At 39.8% G+C, this 27,347-nt stretch overlaps 1 protein-coding gene across 1 annotated transcript in view; it reads right to left on the bottom strand.

Annotated features, from left to right (window-relative positions):
* The window catches only part of BACE2 (beta-secretase 2), a 57,071-nt gene that overhangs the window by 9,864 nt on the left and 19,860 nt on the right, over window positions 1-27,347 (bottom strand). Inside the window, exons 2-8 of the mRNA XM_072360221.1 lie at window positions 22,750-22,838; window positions 14,701-14,917; window positions 12,952-13,080; window positions 11,607-11,741; window positions 7,535-7,636; window positions 4,216-4,365; window positions 2,836-3,004 (exon numbers count right to left, since the gene is read on the bottom strand). Of these exons, the coding sequence (XP_072216322.1) occupies window positions 2,836-3,004; window positions 4,216-4,365; window positions 7,535-7,636; window positions 11,607-11,741; window positions 12,952-13,080; window positions 14,701-14,917; window positions 22,750-22,838 (991 nt within the window). The remainder of the gene's footprint in view (window positions 1-2,835; window positions 3,005-4,215; window positions 4,366-7,534; window positions 7,637-11,606; window positions 11,742-12,951; window positions 13,081-14,700; window positions 14,918-22,749; window positions 22,839-27,347) is intronic.

The following is a 27,347-nucleotide window of genomic DNA, read 5'->3' as shown; positions in this document are numbered from 1 at the left end:
CCTTCAGACTGTACCCATGTGTGATGGTTTTCTGCTGAAGACGCAGAACTCCGTAGTTCTGTTCACTGAACCTCATGAAGTTTCTGATGCTCAGCCCTCCATGTTAGCAATGTCCTTTTCACTTGAAGATCTGTTAGCCATTGTGTTCACCATGTTAGCCATTCTCTCAAGTTTAGTGGATGAAACAGTGATGAGAGTGCATTCTGTCTCATCACAGTTTAGTTATAGCATAGATGTCATTTATGATTATGGTGCTTGGTGCATTTCTGCCCTTAAAACATCCAAGGCTTGCTGCTATGATTTTCTCACTTATTACAAAATAACAAGAGGTGTAATTCTACTCAGTGTTGAGGTACCATTAGGTTGCATCACTAATACTACCTAAGAGATTCGAACATTCGGTCTCAAGATGGAGCTTGATCCAAACCTTTTCCCAAACCTTATCTCTGAAGTTAACAACAGACATCTTGAAACAATTTGAAACTAGTAACAGGAAGAATAAGCCTTAAAGAAAAAAGGATATCTCTTTTCCTGCCACAATGTATCAACTCGCTGCTTTCTGACTAAGCTCTCCTCACTCTTCGGTTCTTGGTAGATCCTGTAGAATGAAAACAGGGCGAGGAGGACTGTGGGATAAATCATTTCTCATCACTAGCCATTCTAGCCAACAGAAACATCGCGCTTAGTTAAGTTAAGGGCTTTAGCCTTAGTTTTTGTTCCTGCTGGTTTTTTTGGTTTTTTTATTCAGCATATATCTGTTCAATATCTTACAAAAGCATGGGTTTAAATTTAGTATTAATGTACTACTGTAAACAAGAAAGCACAGATCATTATAAAGCAGCACAGCAACACTGAACAGTGTCTTCTATGTCTCTACTTCTGAGGGTTTATGCCATCAGTAATTCAATTTAATTTATGCCACGAACAGACTAAAAAGCTCCAAATAAATTACATTAATATAGTTGCTATGGAGGACGTGGCTGGCCTCCACAGGAAGCCAGTTAGGCAGCTTAATCTCTCACACTGCACTGACTGCTAAGCACTCATAGTTGTGGTTTTCTGATGAAAGTAGTGTTAAATATGGAAACCACAAGCTGTGAAGAAGGGAATTCAGAATAACTGTCACATCCAGCAAAATGTCATCTGCCCCCTGTGATTAAAGTCTAACAAATCAGTATATCTTGTCTCAGTCAGTGGTTTGCACCTTCTGATTCCTCAAGAAGCACCAGGTTCCCATGATGCTAGGTTAGACATACGCATGAAACATGGACAAAGAAACAAGAATTAAATGCATTCTAACACCAGCTGGGGATCATCGTGTGTCCAAGCTCATGCAGATTCGGATTTCATTTCTAGCTCAGCTCTTCTACTCTAGAGAGGTTTGCTGAATTAAGTACAGCGGACAAACTCCATGCTTCTGTGTAACAATATTAATGTGAAAGTGTTACTATGGTTCCCAGATTCTTTTTCTCTACAGAGACATGCTGTGAAAGCAATCCTTATGATCACCAGCTGGCTCGCCCTGTCAACCTGATGTTGGTCACAACGTTGAGTTAAAGTGCCCCTTCCCCTTTCCATTAATGGCTGCAGCATGGCAGGGACTGAGGCACTTCTAGGCTTCATAAATTGCAGTTGGGAAGAAAACAGAGGAATGACAGTCAGAAAACCTGTCCAGCAATATTTGTGCAGTTACGCTCTCCTTCCAAATGTATTCAAAACGTACCTTTCATCACTGTAGGGTAACTCATAGAGTTCTTCACTAAGCAGCCTGCATCAAATATCCAGATTTTTTTTTTTTTTCTTTGCAAGCTCAAAGACAACAATTTTGAACCCACTAACAATATAGAGATTAAAATAAATAAAGAATTTTATAAAGCTTTTAGAATGCTCTGAATCTATGACTCAGCTAGTCTCTTTTTTCCCTCAATTACCTGGTTGCACTAAGCACTCAAGTACTTACTGCCCTTATGTCTCTAACATAAATAATGGGGATTAAAGTGGCAGTGCCAGTCAATACACCTTTTCTCATGCATATCACATGGCATATATCACTTGTATTTGGGACAGACACTTGCATATGTGTACACAGCCTTTCCTTCTTGTCCCACTTCTATGTTCACGTGGTGCCAAAGCAATGTCTCATCAGCAATGGAAGGAAATGCCAAAACTGTAACTGCTGTTATCTACCTTTGGTAAGATAAGATTAAAAAAATAAATAAATAACACAAAACAACAAGAAAGTTAAGCAGCACTGTGAAATCTGCCAAGAATGATCAACTCTTTTCTCCACATTTACTCAGCAGCTTAATGGTTTTCTACTTACACTGAGCAAACAATGTGTTTAGAACCAGCACAAACATCGTGAGTCTTAATTTGAGTACCATTTTCATCTTTGCTCTGAGTATTTCTGGAAGGCTGTAAAGGCACAATTTGTATTTAGAGAAAAACATGAGTAAGGTACTTGACTGCCCAGGCAAGTTAAGAATCAATTTATCTGCAAATTGAAACAGGACTGCACAAATGAAGCTGCACTAAAAACTGGGACTGATCTATGTTGGGGAAGCTGCACACACTGATGGGTGTCTCAGTAAGAAGATCCTCTCTCAGCGGGAAGAATGCAGCTAAGATATCCAAAATCGATGCTGATTTACTTCATACCAAAAGACCTTCTTTTTTACTCTCCCTGAAATCTGAATACTTTGGGATTGCTAAAAGACATATTTTACTGCTAACCACACTTTCATACCTTTCCCCACTATGTAAAGCACAAAGGTCTTCTCTGAGAGTAGCAAGTGTTTCCTCACTCACCAGTCCTGCACAAAATACTGTTCTCACCTGCACATGGACTCACTGCAAAGCCCACTCTCCTCTGAGCTCTGTCAAAGATTACATAGAAGCCTTCCATGACCGTAGCACCAATAACCAAGGCATTGGTTGAGGAAGAGATCCCAAATCGGTAGCACTGCAAGTTCTCTCCGATTCCAAGGATGGGTTGAATGTAAAGCTATTAAAATAAGAAACAAACAACAACAACAACAACAAAAGAAAGCCAGAGTGTAAGAAGAAACACCACAGAGTACTTACAAGACTTTTTTTTTTCAGATTTTCAGAATCAAACACACAAATTCCACTGGAAATCAAAAGTGAACAGCAGCAAACAGACTTCTGTACATTTAAACCTGATCAAAGCTTACATGCACGTAAAAGCTCTTGGGAGCCTAAGCTTAAAATTTAAACACAGTCATTCACTACGTGCAGAGAACCTGCAAGTTCACAAAGGTCACTTTTTACTGTATGTTCAACAAGGGGAGGATATGTAAGAAAGAATTTGGAACATGAATTCAAATTATAGAAGAAAAATATTATTTAAAACAAAATTATCAGGATAAAATCCATCCAGAGAGCATTCAGCGTTAGCTCAGTGTTCTAGATTCAGAAATTCAAGCCACATTTTACCTCTTTTCTCCTGGGGGAAGATGAAAGATTGACATACAACATGATCAATAAAGAAAAAGATTATCGTGAGGCTTCACTATATTTCCAGTTAAAATGTACTTAAAAATTTATTCTCTTCTACGCTCCTGACCATTCCCTGAGGTAAAAGATTATATTAGTAATGTTAGAAGATACTGGCCTATATTGCAATCTGTACTGGGGTAAAAAAAGCCAGAGAGCAGAAATAAAAGTGGCACAGCATTATATTCTAAAAGCTAGAATGGAATATGAATAAAAGATAAACCAACCAAGTTATATGAACTGGTGAAGAGATCACACAGGCTCCTCGCCAAGAGTATCATTTTCAGGAGAAGTGCTCCAATTCAGAATGCCATGAAAAACAAATCAATTTCCTTCTCCCAAAATTAGAAGATCAAAATGAATAGGAACACTCCGTATTGATATCTAATACGGATAATGCTCAAGAAATCAAAACAAAACTTGTTTATTTTTCCTAAATCTTTTCCAACTACATGGGCCGCATTCTGAGGGAAACTTTCATATTTGGCTCTGGGAGTTGGAGTTTCTTCTAATACACAAGTTTCTTAGTTACTTTTCCTGCTTAAAAACTGATCTTTAAAAATGTCATTAAAGAAAATTCCCTTGCATGTAATAAGGCAATTCTCTACTACCACTAGAAATAGCTCCCATTTTTAAAGAGCACATGCCTTATAATCCTAAAAATAAAAGCACTGTTGAATAAACAAAGAAAACTGAGACCTGTGGTAGGATAGAGATCCGAAACGACCTGCTAGAGTTTTCATCCCTCATGTAAATAGAGAGTTTGGGAAATAAGGACCAGGGTCTTTCAGTTTTATCCCAGCATGCAAGTTGTGAACCAGACCAGAAGCCAGAAGAGAATTCTTGTATCTATGGAAAAAGAAGAGCGATACACACAGGTTACATACACTGTGATAGATTTTGATAGGTCTGACCAAATGCTAACAATTAAAATAAATACATAGTTTCTAAGAACACGAAGCACATACAAGCCACATGAATATCTAATGGAATCGCTTCTCTTTCCCACACACATAGCTTTTTACTCAGCTTCGAGGTTTTGAAGCCAAAGGGTAGGCCAAAATCTCCTAGCATCCAAGAGACTCCAGGTCTGCTGGTCAATGAAAAGAAACACATCTCCCTCTCATGCCACTATGCCACTCACTACCAGCAGGACTTGATGTGCTTTTGAAAGAAAAGTTGATTAGCAGTGTTTCTTAATATAGCCATGACACCAGCAAAGTGAAAATTAAACCCTTACAGAGCTTCTTCACCTAAGATAACAATCTTGCCTGAAGTTCTTGCTCCCTGAAGCACACAAATTTGATGTGCTGCCAGATCAGAGTAAAACATTATTTGCATGCAGTGCTTTGTGTTGGCTCTGACTCCCCAGTGAAGCAGCATACAAGCCCATATCTTATTACACCGTTGTACAGCCAAATTCTCTCATACAGGTGCAAAAGATGGAACCCAGCCTCTCTACCCCACTCATTTATAATTATCTGTGATATTGATTATTTTGCAAATATCAGCTCATGCATTATTTAGATGGCATTTTACAGGTGACAAGTATTCACACCCACCCACCTACCTGCCAATGAAATAATTAAGGCTGTATCAGAGATAATATATTTCCAAGTGCTCATCTCTGTTCTTGGACCAGCAAACATACATTCATACAAACACAGCACGAGACTTACAGATACAGATGGGTTTTACACTTTACTCTCAAATGCATGCTGAAGTAAATCTCTTGGTATGGAACAGAAATGCTCGACCACTCACAGCAGTCCCAAGTCAGACCTGCTGAAAACACAGCACTCTCCATTTTCTATTGCAAAGCAGAGCTTGTTATCTGAGAAGTGCTCCAAGGCAGCACCCAGACTGGACAGGCAAAATCCATCAAGCACTGTACTATAAGTGCCTACTTTGATTTTCTAGTGAGGCTGCTTATTATATTGTATTGCCTTTGCCTTACTTCTGTATGCTGAACAAATGCATTGGGAGGCATTTGGCTTTATGATATCTAAAAGGTTATTAAAGGAAAGAGTCTAGGTTTATTTGAGCTTTCCCTACTCCAGCTTACTAAGTTTGCATTACTTTGATGCTGTGAGAAGACATGCTGTTCTGACTGCAGCTCCATGAGGTACAGTAGCTGTGCCTTTCCCCCAACTCATCTCTGCTCATCTGCCATACCCACCACTCTTCAGACCTCCCACCATCAAACCGCAGCTATAACTGCCCCCTAAAAGACTTCAGACCAAATAGGGGCATTTTCAAAGAAAAATCTATGCCATTAAAGAGCATAAAGCTGCAGACTTGATTTTTTTAAAAATTATTATTATTTTTTAATGGAATTGAATAAAGGAATGGTACACAGGCACTTATGCCAATATACCTGAGGGGGCAATAACATCTTGCTGGGAAGCCAGTAACAAGCAGCTAGAAGCAGGAACTTGTTAACCCACTGCACCAGTGGTCAGAGGTATCTGACTACAGCAGTTGGTTTGATGTTTCTGTGATACATAGCTTGCCAGAAGCACAAGGCACAAAGTGAAGTTGTCACGCCATTGGTACAAATGTACCCATTTTGCTAAAATAACTCTGACAACTCTAGAAACTAATCCTTGCACCTTGTTAACTACTTTCTCATTTAGTAGACTATCTCCTTTGTTTAGAGCTGTGAAAATAACTTCTGGTGTGTGTGGAGATAAAGGGATACAGCAATAAGGCCCTTGAAGTTAAAAAGAAACCCTGGAAGAGAAGAGTTTGTTTATGCATTTTTAATAGGAAGAACAAAAATCATTAGGCAAAGTGAGAGAGTGGTTCCCCTCTAATATCTTATTGATCTGGATTCTCACTTGGCATGTGGAAAGCCCTTGTTTGAACGTCCTTCTGACTCACATCAGGGAAGACTGCAGAGTGCTGTGACCCACTCCCCAGGAGGATGCCATGCCTACATTACATGAGCTCTAAGGTACTCTTCTTCCATTTCTCTCCCCCCTCATCAGCTGCAATTGTTGCAGTCAATATTTAAGCATTTTACAAAGAGCAGAACTTTTAAACCAAGGAAACTGAGCTCTGTAAGATAATCTGTGTATTTATTTCACATACCGGACAACTACAGGCAGTGAATAAACTCTTCATGCCAAATCTCTGCTTTCAGTCAGGAAAAAGGTATCAGTCTTGAACTAACAGCATACAGTTAAGTATGCTGCCTGTTGGACAGCCAGCCAATAGCTCACTTACTGCGTTTCCTGTGATTTGCACTTCCTACCACTGTCTCTTCCTGAAGCCATGACAAAAATACTAAATTTGTTCACATCAAAATATCTGGAATTTATTCCTTTGCTTTAACCTCCTCAGTGTTGTTCACTGTATTCAGCCAAAACTCATGAATAGCTTTTGTTCACTACAAAATGCTGTTTCAGTTACTCTACACTCAGATAAATCCACAATGCCCCTGCCCTACTTCTAAAGCCTACTCTATTTCTAAAGAATGATGCTTGAAAACTTCATTAAATAATGACATTCAAAAGCATCTTTTTTGATATGAATAATCCTGATGAATTGTATCCATTCTACACAACAATCAAGCTTATATTTGGAAAGTAACTGCTTGTAGTAGCAGGCTCTTCTACCTTACACTCTGTTTTGAATGAAAGGACTGATTTTTGGACTCTTAATACCTTGAATAGAAAAGTATTGAATTAAGTCCATGTATCTGAACTGCTTTGAGCAAAAAACTCAGTCTCCACAGTATTTCAGGTGCATTTTCATATACGCACCTTCTGTCTGGATTTAGGCCTCATTTTCCCCACCTCCCTTCCTGTTCTCTAGCCTTCCTTTCCCTTTTCTGCTTCCATCGAATCCATCCATAATTTCTTAACAGAAGTACATCTGGAAAGATTCTGTTCCCTTCAAGTCAAAGGCTCTATGACTTACAAAGCAGGCAGAGAAGATGACATTCCTTTCAAAGATCAAGTGATCATTTAACAAGAATTTGACATTTAAAGCAAAATTAATGGCATTAGCTTACCAGGGATGTGCGAGCTATCGCTTGTACAACAGCGCTGAAGACTTTCTGGGGCAGACGGAGGAGGGTGGTCCCACTGTCTACTATTGCTTTATCAGCATTATACTAGAAAGGAGGAAAAAGGAGAGAAATTACTCACTTTAGTTAATGTAATGCAGATTAAACTGTTTCATAGCAATGACAGGGTTGTTCTTTTTTGACAGCTGACTTCATCAACCTCTATGTCATACTTTTCAGCAGTCACAGAATCATAGAAGTAAAGTGCCTTCATGGTTAGCACTGACACAGGGTAAGCACACCGAAACAGCCTGCGTGTATGTCTAAGCCATGCATTGAGGTCTCTGCAATAATGCAAAGTACTCACTCTAGTTTAAATGTCACACAGCAGCTTGCTTTTAGTGACTGTTGTTTCTCACTTGAAAATGATCAGAGAACAAGAATCCTCTTTACATGGCATGTTTGGTACTGACTCGAGTACAGAAGCCAAATACACACCTTTCTTTCTCATCTTAGACATACAAAAAAAGAAGTACAAAAGCAACTACAAAGAAATCTGAAAATTTCAATCTTTCCTCTTCAGAATCTGTGGACCCTTTAAAAACTGTGATTGATTGCAAAAAGGAAGGCATGAAACAGCGGCAGTCATTGGTATTAATTACTTCCCAGCTTATGGAAAGTACCAGCTAATTCAGCAGGATCAATATAACCCTGAGAGCCACCCTTGGAAATAAGTTGGTGGGAGGCACAACCAAGAGAGTCAACCACTAGCATAAAACCATGCAGAATTCTTATGGATTACCATGCTGTGTACAGTGTACACTCAGCATGCAGTAACTTCTTGCCTTCTCAGTCTTGCTGGTTAATATTTAACAGAGCACCAGTGGCTGCTTCCTGCCTTCTCAGCCCTGTTCTGCCAGCAGCTGCAGCACAGTACTGGACAGACTCTGAGCACTCAAGTGAGAGGGACAGCTTTTTCCTATCAGGGAAAGGAGTAGTCCCTAGTGGCTGTTACAAAAGAAGTTCTACTTCCTAGAAAACAATTAGAAGACGAGAGGGCACACAGTTCAGCAACACATATGAAGGATTATGTGTTCTCGGCAAACCCATAATTAGTTAACCTTTTATCATTCTAGCCTTGACTTACTACTCTCCTCATAAAGTTTTGCTGGGAGATATCTTTAAATCAAGAAAGACATTATGCCTTTTGTAGTACTGACTGGAATATTATGCTGATACATCCAAGGTGAAAGCAAATCGGGGCTCAGAAGAGTGACAATAACAGGAAACTTTCATAACACTACTAGATTTTAAAGTGAGTTGTTTTTTTGGAAGCAGCGCATGTAAAACAGTCGGTACAAGGCCTCCTCTTCAAAACATGTTGACTGTTTTTTAAGGCTGGAAGGAAAAGCAAACACAAACATTTTTGTCACAGGCTCAGCAGTTCTGCATTCCTAACAATATAATAGGGAGGCGTTTAAATAGACCTCATTCTGCTTTTTAAGTTGAAGGTGGTATGATTCATTTAAAATACTTTCTACAGAAATATGACTTCTGTATTTTGTATGGCAATACGTTTATGCTCATGTAATCTTTTTATTGTTAATTTCATTTAATTTTATGAACTATAAAAACTTCAGAATTATCACATTCTACTGACTTCCAACTAAGAGGACAAGTGACAGGTAAGACGGTGGCTAATGAAAACGGGGCATGAATATCATAGAACTAAAATCAAAACATGAGTAGCAACAAGCAACAGCAAGAACCAAATGAAACACACACACTCATATCCTCTAGAAAAACATAAAAGCAGCTTTGAAACAAAAATTCCAACAACACAGTCTTATTAGACTGATTCAGAGACAGAAGAAAATTACTCCTAATAAGAACAGAAAACATGAGGAATAATAATTAGCAAAGCTGACGTGAACAAAATTTGGTTTTTGTTTCTTTGATCATGGGACTCTTTGAGAATCAGCATCTGTTTGGGACAGACAAGACGCACCCTAGTGGGGCAAACACATTTTTTCCAGGCTGACCTTGTAAAGAGGGCTTTAAATTAGGAAGGAGCAGGATAGTGAGAAAGCAACTAAAAGTCCAGTAAAGGAGTGATGCATAGGGCTGCTGGACAAGTGGCATAGAGTGATACAATAGGGAGGGATCACAAAATCAATAATATGGGTTGTGAGAGGGGTCACCTCCAGCACTTGCAGGCAAAATAAGGAAATGCCAACAAGGCAACTGTATGGAGAAATTATCAAAAACATTTTCTAGGGACCCAAAATGTTCAGGTCCCCCTCTTAAGTGCTTGTACACCAACATATAAAATATGGGGAGTATAAAAGATGAGTTGGAGACGTGTTTATCCTTGCAGGGCTATGGTCTTACTGGCATCAGTGGGATATGGTGGGATGGCTCCCAGGACTGCAGTGTTGTAATGGAAGAATGCAGGCTATTGAGGAAGGATGGGTGGGGGAGATGAGGAAGGAGTGCTGCCCTCTAAGTCAGTGGCCAGTAAGAGTGCACTGAGCATGGCCTAGGGGATGGATGAGGAGCTGACAGAGAGCTGATGGGTCAGGATTAATGGGAAAGAAAGCACAGGTGACATTATAGTGAGAGTCTGCTACAGGCCATCTGAACAGGAAGAATAAGTGGATGAGGTTCTCTATGGCCAAACAGGAGCAGCCTCTCATTCACAAGCCCTCATTTTGACAGTGGACTTCTTCCACCCCAGTATCTGCTGGAGTGACAGCACAGTAGGGCATAAACAATCTAGGAGTTTCCTGAACTGCACTGGTGATGACTTCCTTCTCTAAGTGATAGAGAAGCTATTTGAGAGAGGTGCTCTGCTAGACCTTGTTCTCACCAACAAGGAAGGACTGGCAGGGAATGTGAAGCTTGAGGGCAGTCTAGGCTGCCATGACCATGAAATGATGGAGTTTACTGTCCTTAGGGCTGTGGGTAGGGTACCTAGCAAACTCGCAAACCTGGATCTCAGAAGAGAAGATTCTAGCTTCATCAGGTATCTGCTCAGTAGAATACCATAGGATAAAGCCATAAAGGGAAGATGGGCAATAGACACAAACTGGAATACAAAAAGTTCAGTCTAAGCACATGGTGGAGCAAATGAACATGTTGCCTAGAGAGCTGCAGACTCTCCTCCCTTGAAGATTTCCCTTTTCAGAGATCAAGAAACATCTGGACAATGCTCTCGGAAGTATGGCTTGATTTTTGGATGGTCCTGTGTGGAGACAGGAGTTGGACTCAATGGTCCTTGTGGGTCCCTCCCAACTCAGAGGGATCCATGATTCTACGATCTTCAAAAGTCATTTTAACACCTGCTCTAGGTGGCCCTGCTTGAGCAGGAGGTTGGAGCAGACAACCTCCAGAAACCCCTTTCAACCTTAACCATACTGTGATTTCATGAAAAGCAAGCCCCCAAAATAAAAAGGAAGCACAAGACTAGATGCTTTGGAAAGTTTCCACAGGAAATACCTGCCAACTGCCATCATGAATTATGTGCTTAGATATCTCCGCATTCTCACTGCAGAATATTCCCTTTTCTCTATTAGGCCAGAACTGTTTTAAAACTTTTTTGGTTTGATTTCACAGAATATTATAGAAAGGCTGTAGCTATTTAAAGAAAATTGTCTTTTTAAGTCAATCCACTGTCTTCAGTTTTTAGATATCTTCAGTACATCTGGAACTAGTTAAGGGGCTGAGCCCTTCCAAACCACGACAGCTTTATTTTAAGTGAACTGCTGACAAAATAATTATAGCTTAGTCCTTTATTTACTGCAAGTACTATCAACAACTCTGAATTCCTCTTTGAAGCAATTTTATCATGTGTATATATTTATATATATACATGTATATATTTATCATGCCAAATATATATTTTAGCATGTACATACATTTCACATGGTTTGCTCATTTCCTTTCAAAGAGACTATACAGCCTTACTTCTAAGAGGAAACTAAAATACACTTCTGCTTGCAAGGACAAAAATGATCAGTTAGATGCTTTTCTTAAACAAACACATTTTCTACAGACAGAAACAAATTAATGCAAATACCTCTCTGCAATCCAATTCAAGATTCTGTCCTCCAACCTCCAGCTTGAGAATTTCAACCTGATAATACCACTCCTCTTTGATAGGTGTGTACCATATATTACCCTTGTAGAGACTTGGTTCAATGCCACCTAGAACCTGAGTGAAAAGAGAAAGAAATTCACGTGCTTTAGAATGACAGGTGTTTACTTTTGGGGTAAGTACAGGAAAAAGGGGAACACTTCACTGTGATACAAAGGGCATCAAAATTTTAATTTAGCACAATTTCCAGTCATTTTGCTAACAAATTCTTTACCAATAATAAAGCAATTAGAAACATTTAGAAATTAAGCAGATGCTGCCTCAGTGCACCAAAAATATATCCTATAATGGGACAAATTGCCAGCACCTTCTACAAATTCACGCTAGTTTTCTTATGAAAGCTCTACGTTTCAGATCAAAGCCAAACCTTCAGTGGTTTAATCTAGGCAATATACAAAACTAGGGTGAAATAGTAAACCTGCACATCATAAATTCACTTTATCAGATCAAAATAGCCTTAATACTGCTTAACAACAATTCATTAACATAAGAAAGGGAATATGATCATCATGTAATTGCTACCATTATTAGCTTCTGTCAAGACTTACTTTGAAGCTTCTGACAGCGTACTAGACCGTCAGACTTTGAACTCTACTAACATAAATAAGTTCTCTTGGGCTTCATCTATCTCAAATAGTGTTAGCATTTACAGCAGTATGTGAATTTAAAGCAGATTATTTAAAATTAACTCCTATGCTGATATGCTTATTTCTGCATAACTCAGGAAGAGTTATTCCAAATCATTATCTCAAATAAACAGTATCCAGTACTTTGAACCACTAAAATGGATGCAAAAACTTCCCTGATTAACAACAAGGGGAACATCCAGTTCCGTGTTGTCTACAAAAAAGACAGAGCCTTGATTCCTCTCCCCCTTTTCACATCATATAAAGAAGTACTTTCACATTCATGAATTTGAACAAGCTCAAGAGCTGAACGGAGGACCACTTAGCTTGAGAAAAGTAGCACAATCTGCCCTGTGGAAATACAGTTGGTAAAGAGGTGCACCACAGAACTTATTTTGTTCTTTATTAAAATTAAAACTTTAAATGCAAAAGTTTATTCAAAATCAAGAGATAAAAAAAAAAGAGAGAGAGAATGAAAATAAGGAGGTGCTCAAGTTTTGCCTAAGCGCTTAACTTCACCTTAAAAAATTACAAAACATTTTGTACATTTAACCACTAAATTTGGCAGCAGGATAATCATAGAAATAAGGGAGAGAGTTTAACAAAGATTCATCTTCCCTCTCAGACTGACAGATACCCACAAGACTACCTCCGTTGGTACCACTTCCAGAAACAGGCAGTCCAGCACCACACATCTGCAAGGAGAAAATGTTGGGGATCTTTGCCTGCCTCACAAGAGAATCAAAGAATGTCTCCACCGAACTTGAAGGCTTGAGGGTATGAAAAAACAAAAAGAATTGCAGAAGTATTAATTAGAATGTTCCCTTACAGTAATGAGCAAGTCATGCAAACAAGACTACTTTCAACAAGTAAACTGAATTTCTGACGACCAAGTGATGAAAATCTAGATAATATAAGTCATCAAAAAAAAAAAAAAAAAGAAAAGAAAACCCAAACGAACCAAAACCAGCACCTGTCATTTGTCTTTTTCTTTTGTTTTCTAAAAGAAGTTTTAATCTTGACCGCTGTCAAAGAAATCTCTAAAGCATGAGAGTATTTTCCAACTGCAGTTTTGGAACTCAAATACTTATTTCAGTTTCAGGTAGATGCTCTCATCAATGCTTTCTGTTTGGAAAAGGATTTCAGTTATTAGAATGCTCAAACATGACTTTCCCTTCCCACCTCCTACAGTTGAAGGACAGATTTTAAAGTGTGGAACTGCAGTTTTTAACATAATTTAATTCTAATGAACTTTGAATTTGATGGCTTTATTTCCTCTTCCTTCTTCTAAGGAACTTTATATTCAAGTTCAACTGATTATTGGCTACCTAGTTCTTTGCTACTCTGTATGCCATACTTGCCTTTGCAGTTATTGAAGTACTATAATTTCAGTGTAATTCAAATTTCTGTGCAGTTACATCTGATGACAGGCAGGTCCACTGATTAGCTTGCGAGGTGCCAACTGCTCTTACTACACAAAGCAGCTTCAGAAGCCAATGACACGACACTGAAGTCTTCAGAAGAGGGGAAAAATAAATATCCTGAACACGCTATTTGCCCAAAAGCAGAGTCTGAGAAGCAGCTTCTCTTTGTCTGTCTGTTGACAATGTATGACAGCAGCTGAGGTAAAGTCAATAGAATGATCACACAGCTCTTGAATAAAGCATTTTAATTCCAGAGTTGGCAGACAGTACTGAATCATCCGTTCTAAATGGATATATCTCAGTTTATGAATTTCTCAGACTGTTCTGTGTAGGTTGAAAGCTATGACTATGTAGTGCAACAATCACAATTCCAGTTTTAGATTACAAGCTTATCCATTTCAGCTCTTAATTTAAACTTCTATCTGAATTTCTTACCTCATAAGAACAAGATGCATTTGGTTATTATGTTCATGAAAACACGGTAGCTAACATTTGTACTGAAACTACCCATATATACCTTCTATCTCAACTTTTACTTGATGAGCAGGGAATGTCTTAGAATGAACTGCCAAGAGCTTTTACAAAAGATTCAACAGTCTGTTGACAAATCTTGAAGGCGATTATCAGAATGCTAATAAATGCTTTCTGTACACACACCAGGAGCCATATAACTTTTATTCCCATCCTCTGGTATTAAAAGCACTGTGAAAGTTTATTTATTCCAAATGCATTAAAATCAGAGCCTTCATCACCAGAAAAGCCTAAATCCACATGTGGATATGGGGTACCATCACAACCCAATTTATTCTTTCTGGATTTTAACAAATCTGAAGGATACTTAGGAAAGAGTCATTGGAAAGGAAGAATCTCATGCTGACAGATCATCATCTGCCTTCTTTATTTTAATATTTAGATTTCTATTTATTGTCATTGTGAAAGATAAAAGCTGAGGAAAAGATGACTTACCTTAGCTAAGGTGTCGTAAGCAAGACCAAGAATTCCATGCCATTTAACCCCTGGTAAGAAGAAATTCTCCGACTCAAGAATGGTAGCGATGTTGATGGTGTAGCTGCCATCAACCCCCTTTGGGATAGTAATGACATCTGTACCCAGCACTCCGGTCCAGCTTCCTTGACTATACTTAACTGTGACTTCAATCCCTTGTGATTTGTATGTACTTGACCTTTAAAAGGAAAAGATACACTTATGTGTGAGCTGCTTATTTACGATCCAAGACACCAAAACACTGCCCAACCTTAATTTTTCACAGAGAGGAAAAAGAAAGTAAAATCTGTAAAGTCAATCACATATATGCACAGAAGAAGGGGGATGGACTTTAAAGGAAGTAACAGTCAATTATAATAATTACAAAGAAACCCTTGAGCCCCTCTTTTATCCCTAAGCCTTAAATGACTCTATTTTTTTAAAAAACTTAATCTAAGGTTTTGTGCCATCTAGTGCAATGTGTCTCTGACTCAGACTGGTCCATCCAAATAGCAGCAGTAACTTTTAACTGGAGATGGAACATACTAAGTGGTGGTAAGAAATAAAAAGCTCATGAATTCAAATCTAAAACTGAAATACCAAGATAACTGGATAGCTGCAGACTAATATCCCATTAATCTTATTAAAATTCCATTTTGCATAAATGAGAGTATTGCTGTGAGTTAAGCAGTAAGACAAACATTAGGTCTGCGGTCTGGCCAATCCATAAAGAAGTTACTGGCTCTGGATATAACTAAGAAATGATTCACTAACTTAGAGAATGAAAGGGAGGATTTCCTTCTAGACCAGGATAACAAAAACAAAGGAGCAAAAAAAAAATAAATCCTGGTTAGAATGCTTAACAAAAACATTACAAAAACCATGGAATTTTTCATTTTAAAAACCTGTAGCATAAACATAGCAATCACCCTCCATCTGCATCACAAATAAGAAGCCAAAGAACACCTAGATCCCTTACAATCTATTTTTGGTCCCATTCCTTGGCAGGCAGTTTCTCTTTCTAAAGAGACAAATGACCATGCTTGCTTCATCAGACCAGACTTTCAGCTTGACAGCCTTTTTAAAAGTAAATCTAAAAAAAATTACATCCATGTAACACAACAGAAAGTGGAGGTCATTTATCAAAAGCGGACAGCTTTATCCACCCAGCCTTAATCTAACAGCTGCTCTGACAGAAGCTGCCATGAAGCCGTGAAGTCCTTGACTGCAGTGCAGGAGATGAGAGCTCACTGACAAGAGCTTACTTGGAGAACTGCTTCTCCTGGCTCTTGAGCTGCCACGGAATGCTCCACAGCTACCCTTACCTGAGCCAGCCAGAAGTAAGATGGAGGAATTTTGCCTGCCATGGTGAACACCATTTAGATGGGTACACAGATAACTCCCACCTTTTTGAGCACACACATCTTGATGGACCATTTCATCAAATGCCCGTGCAAGCGATCCTCTTCCAAGCTAATGGAGAAATAAGAGGCCAAGCCTCTATACTCATAGAATCACAGAATGATAGAATGGCCTGGGCTGAAAAGGACCTCAAAAATCATCTAGTTTCAACCCTTCTGCAGTGGGCAGGGACACCAACCACCAGACCAGGCTGCCCAGAGCCGCATCCAGCCAGGCCTTGAATGCCTCCAGGGGGATGGGGCATCTACAACCTCCCTGGGCAGCCTGTTCCAGTGCGTCACCACCCTCTGAGTGAAAAACTTCCTCCTAATAACTAACCTGAACCACCCCTGTCTTATTTTAAAACCACTGCCTCATCCTGAGTAGCTCTTGATATTCCCAACACCTAGCCCTTCAGGGAGCTTCAGGACCCAGTGGCTTGTAACATCCAAGACAGCAGAAATAAATGAGACAATAGGCTGCACTGATTATATTTCAAAATGCACAAATTCCAGAGTTACTGGCACTTACTACCTGTATCTGGTCATTTCTACTGCTGCTTTAATGTTCTTTGTAATTCTGCTTTTCTGTGACATTCAGACAAAGGGACATCTCTGCTCAGTCAGGGTCTTCAGAGCACTACTGTGATACTGGCAGTACATTTTACAAATCAAAACAGAGTCTGAATAATTAGCAACATAAGAGAAACCTGCAGGAGAACATGGAAAAAGAAGGGAAAATACAGGGCTGATCATGTTGAAAAGTGTCTGGCTGTGCAACAGAAGAATCATCACCTGAAACTAGAGAGATAGGTGAGTACTGGAACAGTAACACAAAGCCAGTCAGCATGTACTGACCCTCCATAACCAGCAACAATAGCAGCACATATCTTTTCTTCCACAAGCACTAACAGCCTCATGGATTGAGCTCTGGAACAGGATACAAAAAGACTGGGCTCATCACCCAGTACTGTTGGTGAATTCTTCTGCACAAAGGCAGGACAAGTCACTTCCTCACCCTCTGTGCTTCCCCTCCTGTAGGAATATGTATGAGGATGTTCATCTCACTGGTAAAGCACACAAATGTCACACCGAAGAGGAAACCTTATTAATTACTTCAAGGAGAAAAATTCCTAATGTGGGAGGGATCTGACATCATCCTTGTGGCAGTAATTGTATTCTGTTCTGCAAAAACATTTCCTGCTACATCTTATTGACTGTAATCAGCCCATGCTTTTCCAACTCACTGATCCGAAAGAAGAAAATGTCTTTAGAGGTCAAAACTAGAGAGCTGTTCTAATTCATGGGCAGAAAGTTTTAAAACAAACACACAGCAAGTACAATTCCAAACAAGTCATTTTGGCTATGAAACAAATATAAGAAATCCAGCTTTTTCTGTGGGATGGAGTTGTCCCAGTTTCAGACAGGACAGAGTTGATTTTCTGCATAGTGTATGGTAGCTATGCTCTGGTCTTAAGAGAAAAGCAATGTTGATAATGCATCAGTGTTTTAGTTGTTGCTGAAAAGAGCCAAGAACACTTCATTTTTTCAGCTTCACATACTGTCCTGCCAGTGAAGGGACTGGAGGTTTGTACAAAGAGCTGGGAGGGGTCAGAACCAGGACATGACTTAACCTGGTCAAAGGGGTATTCCATACCATATGATATCATGTCAAAAAGCTATAAAACTGAGGGGAGTTGGCCAGGGGCTGCTGCTGCCAGGGGACTGTCTAGGCACTGGTTGGCAGGTGGTAAGCAATTGCTTTATACATCACTTGTTTTGTGAGTATGTATATATATAATTGCTGTTATTTCTTTTTTCTTTTTTTTTTTTCTTCTTATTTTTCTTAGCAAATTGTTCTTATCTCAACCCAAAAGTTCTATCTTTTTTTCCCCTGATTCTCTCCCATACCCCACTAGGAGGGGAAGGAGTGAGCAAAAGACTGTGTGGTGTTTGGCTGCCTGCAGGGTTACACCACAAGGGTGTACCTACCAGAGGATGGCCCTGTGGTACTACCACTCCCTTCACTGTCTCTTCAGCAGTTACTGTCTTTTCTCCAGAGCAGCCAACAGAAAATGGTTCTCAGACCTTGAATGGCTCTCGAATCTCAGTTTGGAACTCAAGCAATGGGTTCATTACCATATGTAGTTAATCCTCAGTAACAGCCTATAGCACTGAACAACACATAGTCAAGACATTATTTCTCTGGTCATTCTACATTTAAAGGAAGCTCAAAGGAGCAACAACAAAACCACTGTGCATAAAGCACTGTTTAATTTTGACCTTGCCATACATGCAACTCCTTCATTTCATGCTCTCCCATTGCTACCCTGCATAAAACAAGCCTTTAGGTTTTCCTGCTTGCCCTTTTTATTTATTTATTTATTTGAAGAAGCAAATAATCTTTACAAACAGCAATGGCAAAGAAGAGATGGAAAATGACAATTGACCAAAAGATCTGAAGAGATGTTTTCATTCTCTCCGGTGATAGATGGCACAAGACAAGTGATTCAGAGCCAATGACTTTAAGACAAAGTGAAAAAGAACACTGAGCAACCAACCCAACTGTCTACAGGCTATTTCACAATATAAATTACTGATTTTTAACCAAGGAGCCCCATCAAATTTGAAGGGGTTCCGGAACACGTTTCTAATTCACCCCGAACCATAAAATATGCAGTGCACACAGCCAGACTTTTGGGACCATAATGTAAAGCAGAAGCTTACTTTTGCTAGCTGGTTTATAATTTATTGCATTATCTCGATTTTTCTTTCTGTAATTTTCTTACCCTACCTAACTCTTGAGCAGTTTTCTCCTTAGACTGTGAGGCAGTGGTACTTACACTGAAATAAAACAGGATACTAATGCTGAATTCTAACAGCCTGGGTATGTCATTCTTTTATGCGCAGTTACAATGCTAAGGCTGATTTAGTTTTAAGTCTGAAAACCACTTTATACATTTGTTTAAGTAGCACTTTTATCATAAGTAGCATATTCAACAAAAAACTACTTATTATTTTGAATAGTATGAGAAACAAATGCTGTAACTGGTTGGGTTTTCTTCTCAGTTTATGAAGCTATTTCCCACAACATTATATATCTTGGTGACTTACGAGGTATGAACATCAATGGCAGACTCAGAACTTTTCAGAGCAGAATTCTGTAAGAGCCACTCAAAAACCCAAGTTGCTAACGAATTCATGAGAATAGCTCTGCTGTTTCATATAGAAAAACTGAGATAATTAAACAATGCAACTACATTACAGGAAAACATAATATGATTAAACAAATTGGTTACAAAAGTGCACAAGGAAGGTTGTCCTGAGCAACACACATGCCAAGTTCCTTAAGGCTCTTGAAACAAAGACCACACCTTTCCTATGCAGTCTCCCCTCTTTCTGTCCAAAATCAATCAAACATGCATTTAATTTCATACTTTGATCATTTGAAAAAAATTAAACTACAATTTTGTCATTCAGGAAATTCATACCCATCATGATGTTTCTCCAACACAATATTCTAATAAGTTATACCTCTAACTCAGTCCCAGTAGTTTTATTAAGACAAGAAATTACAAACCCTTCTTTTCTCTTGCCTTCAATTTGCAGTTTGTGACTTTGATATGAAAGTACTTTATGATGAGAAAGGGAAAAACTACAGGAATAAGTACTAGATGAGAGACAATGTCATCATTTAATTTGGAAGTGTCCCACATAGAATGGAAGAAAAGTGCACATAAGCTATTTGTTTCGCTTACACATGAGTAAAGGTCACTTTACTCATTTTACAGACCTGGCTGACATAAAAGCAAGGCCCCTGCCTACCATTTATACAAAATCATTGACAACCAGGGAAGGTGACCTGATTGCCAGGAAAAGGCTATCATAAAGCCATTCTCAAAAAGAGATGAGCAATGAGCCTATAGGCCTGGTGGCTTCACCTCAGCTCAGGAAGAGTCAGAGAATCACTTGCTGAAATCCATTCCCAAGCACACAAAGGACGAGAAGGTACAAAGGGACTCTGCAACATTGCAAGGAATTTCACAGGCATACCATGTCTGAATAACCTCACTGTCCTCTACACCAAGATGACCATCTACATAGATGGGGAGAGAGCAGGGGCTGTAGCACGTCCTCACTTTAGTCCTCACTTTAGTCAGATAGCATTCCCATTTGGAAGCTGAGGATGTAGAGCAGGATGAACAGACCACTAGGTGGCTGAAGATGGGCTATGCCTCCAGGCCTAAAAGAATCAGTGATCAATGGCTAAGTGTCAGGCTCATGACATGTTGAATGCATGACATCAGTCGGGGGAAAACTGCTTAACGTCTTTGTGAAGAACCAATATGATGGGCAGACTGTACTCCTAAGCAGATTTTCACAGGATGCTACCTTAAAGAGCACAGCTGATGTGCTGAATGGCAGAGCTTGAATCCAGGGGAACTTAGAAAAATGGGAAGAGAAACCTCATGGCATTAAACAAGGAGAAGCACAAAGTTTTGCAGCTCAGGTGAAACAACTCCACGCACTGGGAAAGGCTGAGAAGCAACAGAAAGGGGCCTCAGATGATGGTAGACACCAGACTAAGAGCCAGTATTATACTTGCGCTGTGCATATAGCAAACTAGAACAGACTGCATTTGGAGGGCCACAGTCAATATATCTAAGCAAGTTTAATATCCTTTTCTGGCCAGAGTTGATGAGACCACAACTGGAATATTGTAGCCAGCTGTATGAAGCCAGTCAAACCGGGATGTGGAGAAACAGGAGATGGACTGGTAGAGGGCTGCCAGATAGGTCAGGGATCTCAAGAAAGGACCTATGAGAAGTTAAGTGGACCTGGGCTTGTTTTGCAAATGAAGATAAAAGGAGAATTCATAGCAGCTTACAACCACTTGAAAGATGGCTACAGAAATGACACAGACAGCTTTCTTTGTCAGGGTTAAGTTCCTTTTGTTAAGTTCAGTTTGGATATTAGGAAGCATTTCCTCTATAGGAGGACATGGCACATGAGTGAAACACATTGCCCAGAGTTCATGAATTTTCCACCCTCAGAGGCTTACAGGACCTGGCAAGAATCAGCCATGGCTGATCCATTCTAGTGACAGCCCTTGCCTCAGTGGGAAGATGTAACAAGTGTAACAAGTACAATGGGGCCAAGATGTGCCCCAGCTGACATTTATGCCTTAACTACCTGAAAGGAAAGTAGCTTGATGTAGCTGGGTTCAAGCGTGCTAATGGCTGCACTTTATTCTGAGCATATTCCAGTTCTGCATCAATCCAACCCAAACTAGGAACTGCTATTGCAATTACTCTCTGCTATTACTGAGTTTGAATCATTTAACAAAGTACCCTTAAGTCTGCAGGGCCTAATTTTCAAGGTTTCATTATTAATTTCATATCAAAGTTCTCAAAACACAATGTTCACAGAGAACACTGATAAGAGGCTGTAACCTTCAAGTGATTTCATAGCATTCTCAACACACAGCCTCTGTTGTTTCTGTTTGCAATGGTGTGTAGTTCTTATGAGAGAGGCCTTGCCTGTCTAGTAACGTCAAAGTAACGTCACTGAAGAGAAAAGGGAGGAGGAATACTTCTCTGCTTTCAGTTCCTGACAATTCAGTTCTCTTGTAATTACAGCCACTACCTATGGAAGGGAATAGCTAGCAAGTAAAATTCTGCAGTAGTGCAGAAATAGCATTTAAACACAAATTCTGGACTTTTTAGACCTAGGTGAAGCATCTCTACCAACAGCTGAATATGTGACAGGAGGTAAGGTTATTCTACTAGGCAACATGGAAATACTGGCTTTGCCTCCATCACTAGTGTATCTTATTGGAAAAAAAACAACAAACCAATACCCTATGGTAGAACACATGAAGAGGAAATGAAAATGTCAATGTTCTCCTGCTTCTCAGTCCTTTAAGTAATTTTATCTACATGTTTCAGCTAAAGATAGGCACTCTGAATTGTAGAAATTCACCTGAAATAATTGAAACAAGGGAAGGGCAAAAAGGAAAGATGAAAGGAAGGAGAATTATTCACACAAAGCTGTGCTTGGCTGTGACTAATGTCAGCTCTTGTTAAACAGCAAATCTTGTGTGTAACAGGCACTAAAATCTCCAAGTCATATCTTATTAAAAACCAAACTCAGCACAGGGCCTGTTCCAAACAGTGACTGAGCACTTTGAGGACAACAAATTAGTTTTTGACTAATTAGTTTTGGTTGTAGATAAAATGTCAAGTAGTAGGTAAAGCTAGTGCTAATTAATTACTGTTTTTAAACAAAAGGAAAGTAATTTTAAACTTGTAGTTCCAAGACCGTATGGACAAGAAAGTGGCTGAAATTGGTGTGATTTTGCAAATAATGTGTACACTATAATCTTCCTTTTTCCCCAGCTTTAATCAGCACAGAGCCCAGATCTGTTTTCCTGTCATCAGTGGGAACATTTGTGATATCAAATGACGGACTCTACATTTGGGACAGCCGATCTTCTGGTTCAGGAAAAAAACCCAGTCTCAATGGGATGTCAGTGAAGCCCCATGAACATCCTGATCATCCTCTTATGCATGGACGAGTCAGAATCTCAAAGACATCCTATCCCACCACAGCGTGCAGAACAGGTACTTACAGCTCTGTATTGAAGTAGGAGGTGACATCAGGATCAGGCACACCTGCTACAGCAAAATTACTGCTTCCAGTGTCAACCAGAATATTTAACTGCCGAAACAGAAGAAAGGAGAGGTGGTTTTCATATTCAACTAAACAAACCAAATAATCATTAAAGTTTTGTTTTTGTTTTTGTTTTTTTTTTGTTTTTTTCTAAACTACCTTTAGTTTAAAAATGAAGATGAAAGTTGCTCTGAAAAATAAATACAGTGTTAACCTTTGGGAAAGACACGTTGCTGTGGCCCCTCTAGAACAGCTGATTATAATGCAATGCTTTAAAATAGTCATGGTCATGGAAGGGAGAACACCCACCAAGCCTGTATTTGCACAGTAAATGAATTTCTGACCACCTCAAACTTCTTTTTGGCCCAATCCATGTGTGCCAGCAACCTGCCTTGCTCAGGACACATACTGCTTTGTGTCCCGCCTAAAGCACTGTTTGCTGTAGGGGCTGTTTCTAGGTAGAGGGCTGAGTGCCAGTCAGAGCAGAAATGAGCATAAACATGAAGCTTGGAAAGCATAAGAAGAAAGCATAACTCCCTCCAAGCAGTGGCACCCTACCACAGTCTTCACTGCCTGGGAACAGAAGGCCAGATTTATAAGCACAGTGAAAAGCCTTGATTGGAAGGCGGCCTTAGTGTGGGCCACTTGTTCTGTTAATTGGGAGGATAATTTATGCCAAAAATTGCCTAATGAAAATACAGAAAAAAATGAAATCCTCTCTTTCCCCCTTTGGCTCAGGTGACCAGTCTGGTTCACCACAGGTGTGGGAAAATGCTTGTATTAGCATAAAGCAGAAGGTCACAGCTGTGAATGGGCTGAGATGCAGGATCACCTTGAGACTACAGCTTGGAGTGCCATTAAATGACAATTTAAGCCAGAAAGAGACTGTACTGCTACCAAACCTGGTGGTCATGCTTTTGCCTGATCTTGGCTGTATGTTCCCCATGGCTTCTTGGCACAAGCGCTAGTATCAGTGTGGCTGTGCTACAGATCAGATTAGTTTCCTCATCCACAGTTAGAAAGATATTAGTCATCTGTCATCTCTTGACAGGAGATAGTAGGAACAGATACTGGAAAATGGTGATTGCCTCCTTTGGTGACAGTGTGGTCTCAGATTAGCCCCAAAATGATTGTGAAATTATGCTCTAGGCAACAGCAGACACCTGCCCCTATAACAGTGTTAAGGAATTAAGAATTTACCAGTAGGAGGGAGACATCAGGGCTGGTTTGCCCTTGGTTTGAATACAAGCTGAACCCACCATTTCTGTAGCCCTCATCAGTACTTAAGACTCAAGACTGAGCACCAAAAGCAGATGTGGAAAGGGTAAGAGAGAAAGATACAGTAAATAAACTTAGTGTTGACAAAAGAGGTGGAGAAACAGGATCAAGTTCAGAAAGGAGCATAAAGGAGGATAAAGCATTTGGAGAAGATACACCAAATACTTCCTTAACAGATTTTACAATGAGCATAGTAAAAAAAAAGGTGTGAGCTGATATTTAAAAGCATTTTTGGTTTGCACATGGAAAAGAAGGAAATAGCAGGTTACCCTTGTCTAACCTAGCTAATACAATAAGGGACTGCAGAGATCTGAAGAGAACAAACAGAATCAACAGGTAATGTGTGGGACTCTCTTTTGAACTACATGCACTTGTCTTTGGCATTCCCAGTCCTAATCATGCAAAAACATTAAGAATAAATATAAACAAAATCACAACCTTAGTCAAGATATTTACCTACCTCACTGCATCTCAGATTTTAGACTAAGTGGAGACAATACATTAACATTTATGTTGCAATCACACACAAGCTAGACGGACTGTTAAAAACAAAAGGACATATTTAAGTTCACCTGGCTGTAGGAACTGAGGCTTTGAAAGAAAATGAGAACCTCTGAGGCATGACTTGCAATAAAATCCACAGTTTACTTCATACATTGTTTTGCTGAGATTAAAATCTAACATTCTGTCAACCACGTATGAAAGTAAGAGTTATTCCTTTTTTTGTGTCATTTTTTTCCCCCTTTCCCCTCTGGGATAGAAATCATATTAAAAATAAATAACAAAGAGCAGCTACAATGCATGCATCTATCAGGACCAACAAAAGTTGCCTCAAAGGGGTGCTGCAGGGCTTAAATTAATTAGCATTACCAAGGCAGTCTGTGATGTTTGAGTAATGGGCATTGTATATCAGCTGCATAAATACACGTAGGTGTTGCCCTACCCTCGGTAATATGCATGGCACTGTACATGGAGGAGGACTGGAAAAAAAAAAACCAACCTCAAACAAAAACTCAATCACTAACTATGACACATATGAAAGATATTTCTTCTCCCCCTTCCCCCCCCCATATAAAATGTTAACATCACAGAATTCACAAATCACTGAGAAAAAGGGCAAGTTTACTGCCCACAGGACAGAGCAAATCAACATCTCCAAAAGCAAACTGATACCTCCACAAGAAAAAAGGAAAGAAAAGAAAAAAAAGGAAAACACAAAGACAGCTAACCATGCAGGTCCCAGCCCACTCGGCTGTGGCCGAGCTCACACGACAAATCACTATTGAGACTGACATTCCTGATCTGCATGTTTGTGCATAATGAGACGCGGGCGGCCAGGGCAGACATAGATTTATTGTGGTCCTCACAATGGCAGCAGTGATTAGCGGATCATTTTGGGGTGGGTATAACTGACTGAGTGTTCCTTCTCTTCCCACTGCCCTTTGGCTCTGAACTTTCTTTAGTGCCTCCCCATCTCATTAAGAGCCACTTTCATGTTGTCCCTGCCAGAGCCTGTGTTATTCTGTGCCAGTTCTCTGCCAGCGTAACAAGGCTGCTGGGCAGCTTCCAGACCAGCACTGGTGAGTCACAGGGCAGCAGACAGAGTTCTCGAGGTCCAAGGCCTGCCTTGCTCCATCTCTAGAGGTCAGCTGGGCCCAGATTACAGCAGATGGAAGTGACAGCTGTCACATTTCACCATCTTGCTTGCCAATGAAGCCTGAACTCCACAGATCCTCAACTTGTCCCTCCACCTATCTGCAGCAGGGAAAAAAGGCACTGATGCTGAGGGAGAGCCAACAGTGGTGGTAGCATTCTCCTCAATGGCCTCCTGGCAAAGCACCAGAGACCAAGAATCAAAGCTCTCCTCGGCTGGCAAAGCAAGTCCACAGGATTTACAGTAGCCACCTTGAAAGAATTATGTCCTGTCTCTTACAGCTGATTATTTAGCCATTGCCATGTTTTTTTCATGTTAGATGACAGCCAAGATCAAAGAGGTATGGCTGAATCATCGAATAATCCTGAGTTGGAAGAGACCCACAAAGATCACTGAGTCCAGTTCTGGACTTCATACAATACCCAATGTCTGATAGCACTGTCCAAATACTTCCTGAACTCCAGCACTGGGGGCCGTGCCCACAGCCCTGTACATCCCATTCCATGCCCATTGCTCTCTGGTGCAGCCCCTTTCCCTGCCCCCCAGCTGCCCCTCCCCTGGCACAACTCCTGAGGGCAGGTCAAATGAGGCTACAAAGGAGAAAAGACCCAAATGCTGCTGAGTTATCACATGCCCAGCATTAAAAACTATGTAAAACTCTTTTCCTTAAGCTTTCTGAGGCACAAAAGGAAAGCCTACCATTGTGAGGCTTTTTTTATTGTTGTTGTTGTTGTTGTTGTTTTCCATTTCCAATTCCAAGCTCAGCTTCAGACCTATACAGCAAACGTAAAAGCCTTTTTTTTGCCTTAAAGGTCACCTTTACTACAGCTGTCGGACATGAAATCTGTACCTCATATCATACCTGGATATTATTATTTTGTGAATGGTATGCTTCATACAGAAGCAGAACTACTATGATTATTAATAAGAGATTCACAGAGGCGCCTGGGTACAGAGTGAGCAAGACAGGAACATCCACCTCTGCCATGGAAAAATTACAGCAGAAATCTGGCACCTTATCTACATGCCATTACGTTCTGCTTAAAAGAACCTAAACAACTCAAAACCTGTTTACTGAAAGTCATGACCATTGAAATGCGTCAACAGGGTGGCGGAAGTTTCCTCAGGTCAGGTATCTCATGAACTGTTTTCTACTCTGAATGGGTGGAGACACTGAAAAAAAAACAACAGTTGTAAACATTCATTTCAAGTGGAAGTCAAATACATTGTCAATACTTCAAGGATCTCTCAAACTTTCCAGCGCTTGGAAAGTCAAAGAACACTGACTGTATACTCACTCAACTGCTTCAATAATTTAACTCATCACTAGATCTTTATTTATTTATTTATTTATTTATTTTTTTTTTTTTCAGTTTTACATTGTGTAATATTGTTGTATTTTGGTACCAGAAAAAGAGGATCTTTTTCTTTTTCTTTTTTTTTTTTCTTTTTTTTTTTTTTTTTTTTTTTTTTTCTTTTTTCTCCTCATCTTGTCATCTTTTATCATTCAGCAAAGCTTCCTCTGCCTGTGGTTCAGGCTCATGCCCTGCCTGCCACTGCAAATGCTGTCAAAATAACATCATCAACACTAGGCACTATCTATGTCTGATGACCAGTAATGTGCA

The sequence above is a fragment of the Excalfactoria chinensis genome, chromosome 1, assembly GCF_039878825.1.
Source record: "Excalfactoria chinensis isolate bCotChi1 chromosome 1, bCotChi1.hap2, whole genome shotgun sequence".
NCBI classification, from domain to species: domain Eukaryota; kingdom Metazoa; phylum Chordata; class Aves; order Galliformes; family Phasianidae; genus Excalfactoria; species Excalfactoria chinensis.
This window is presented reverse-complemented; position numbering and strand designations above follow the sequence as displayed.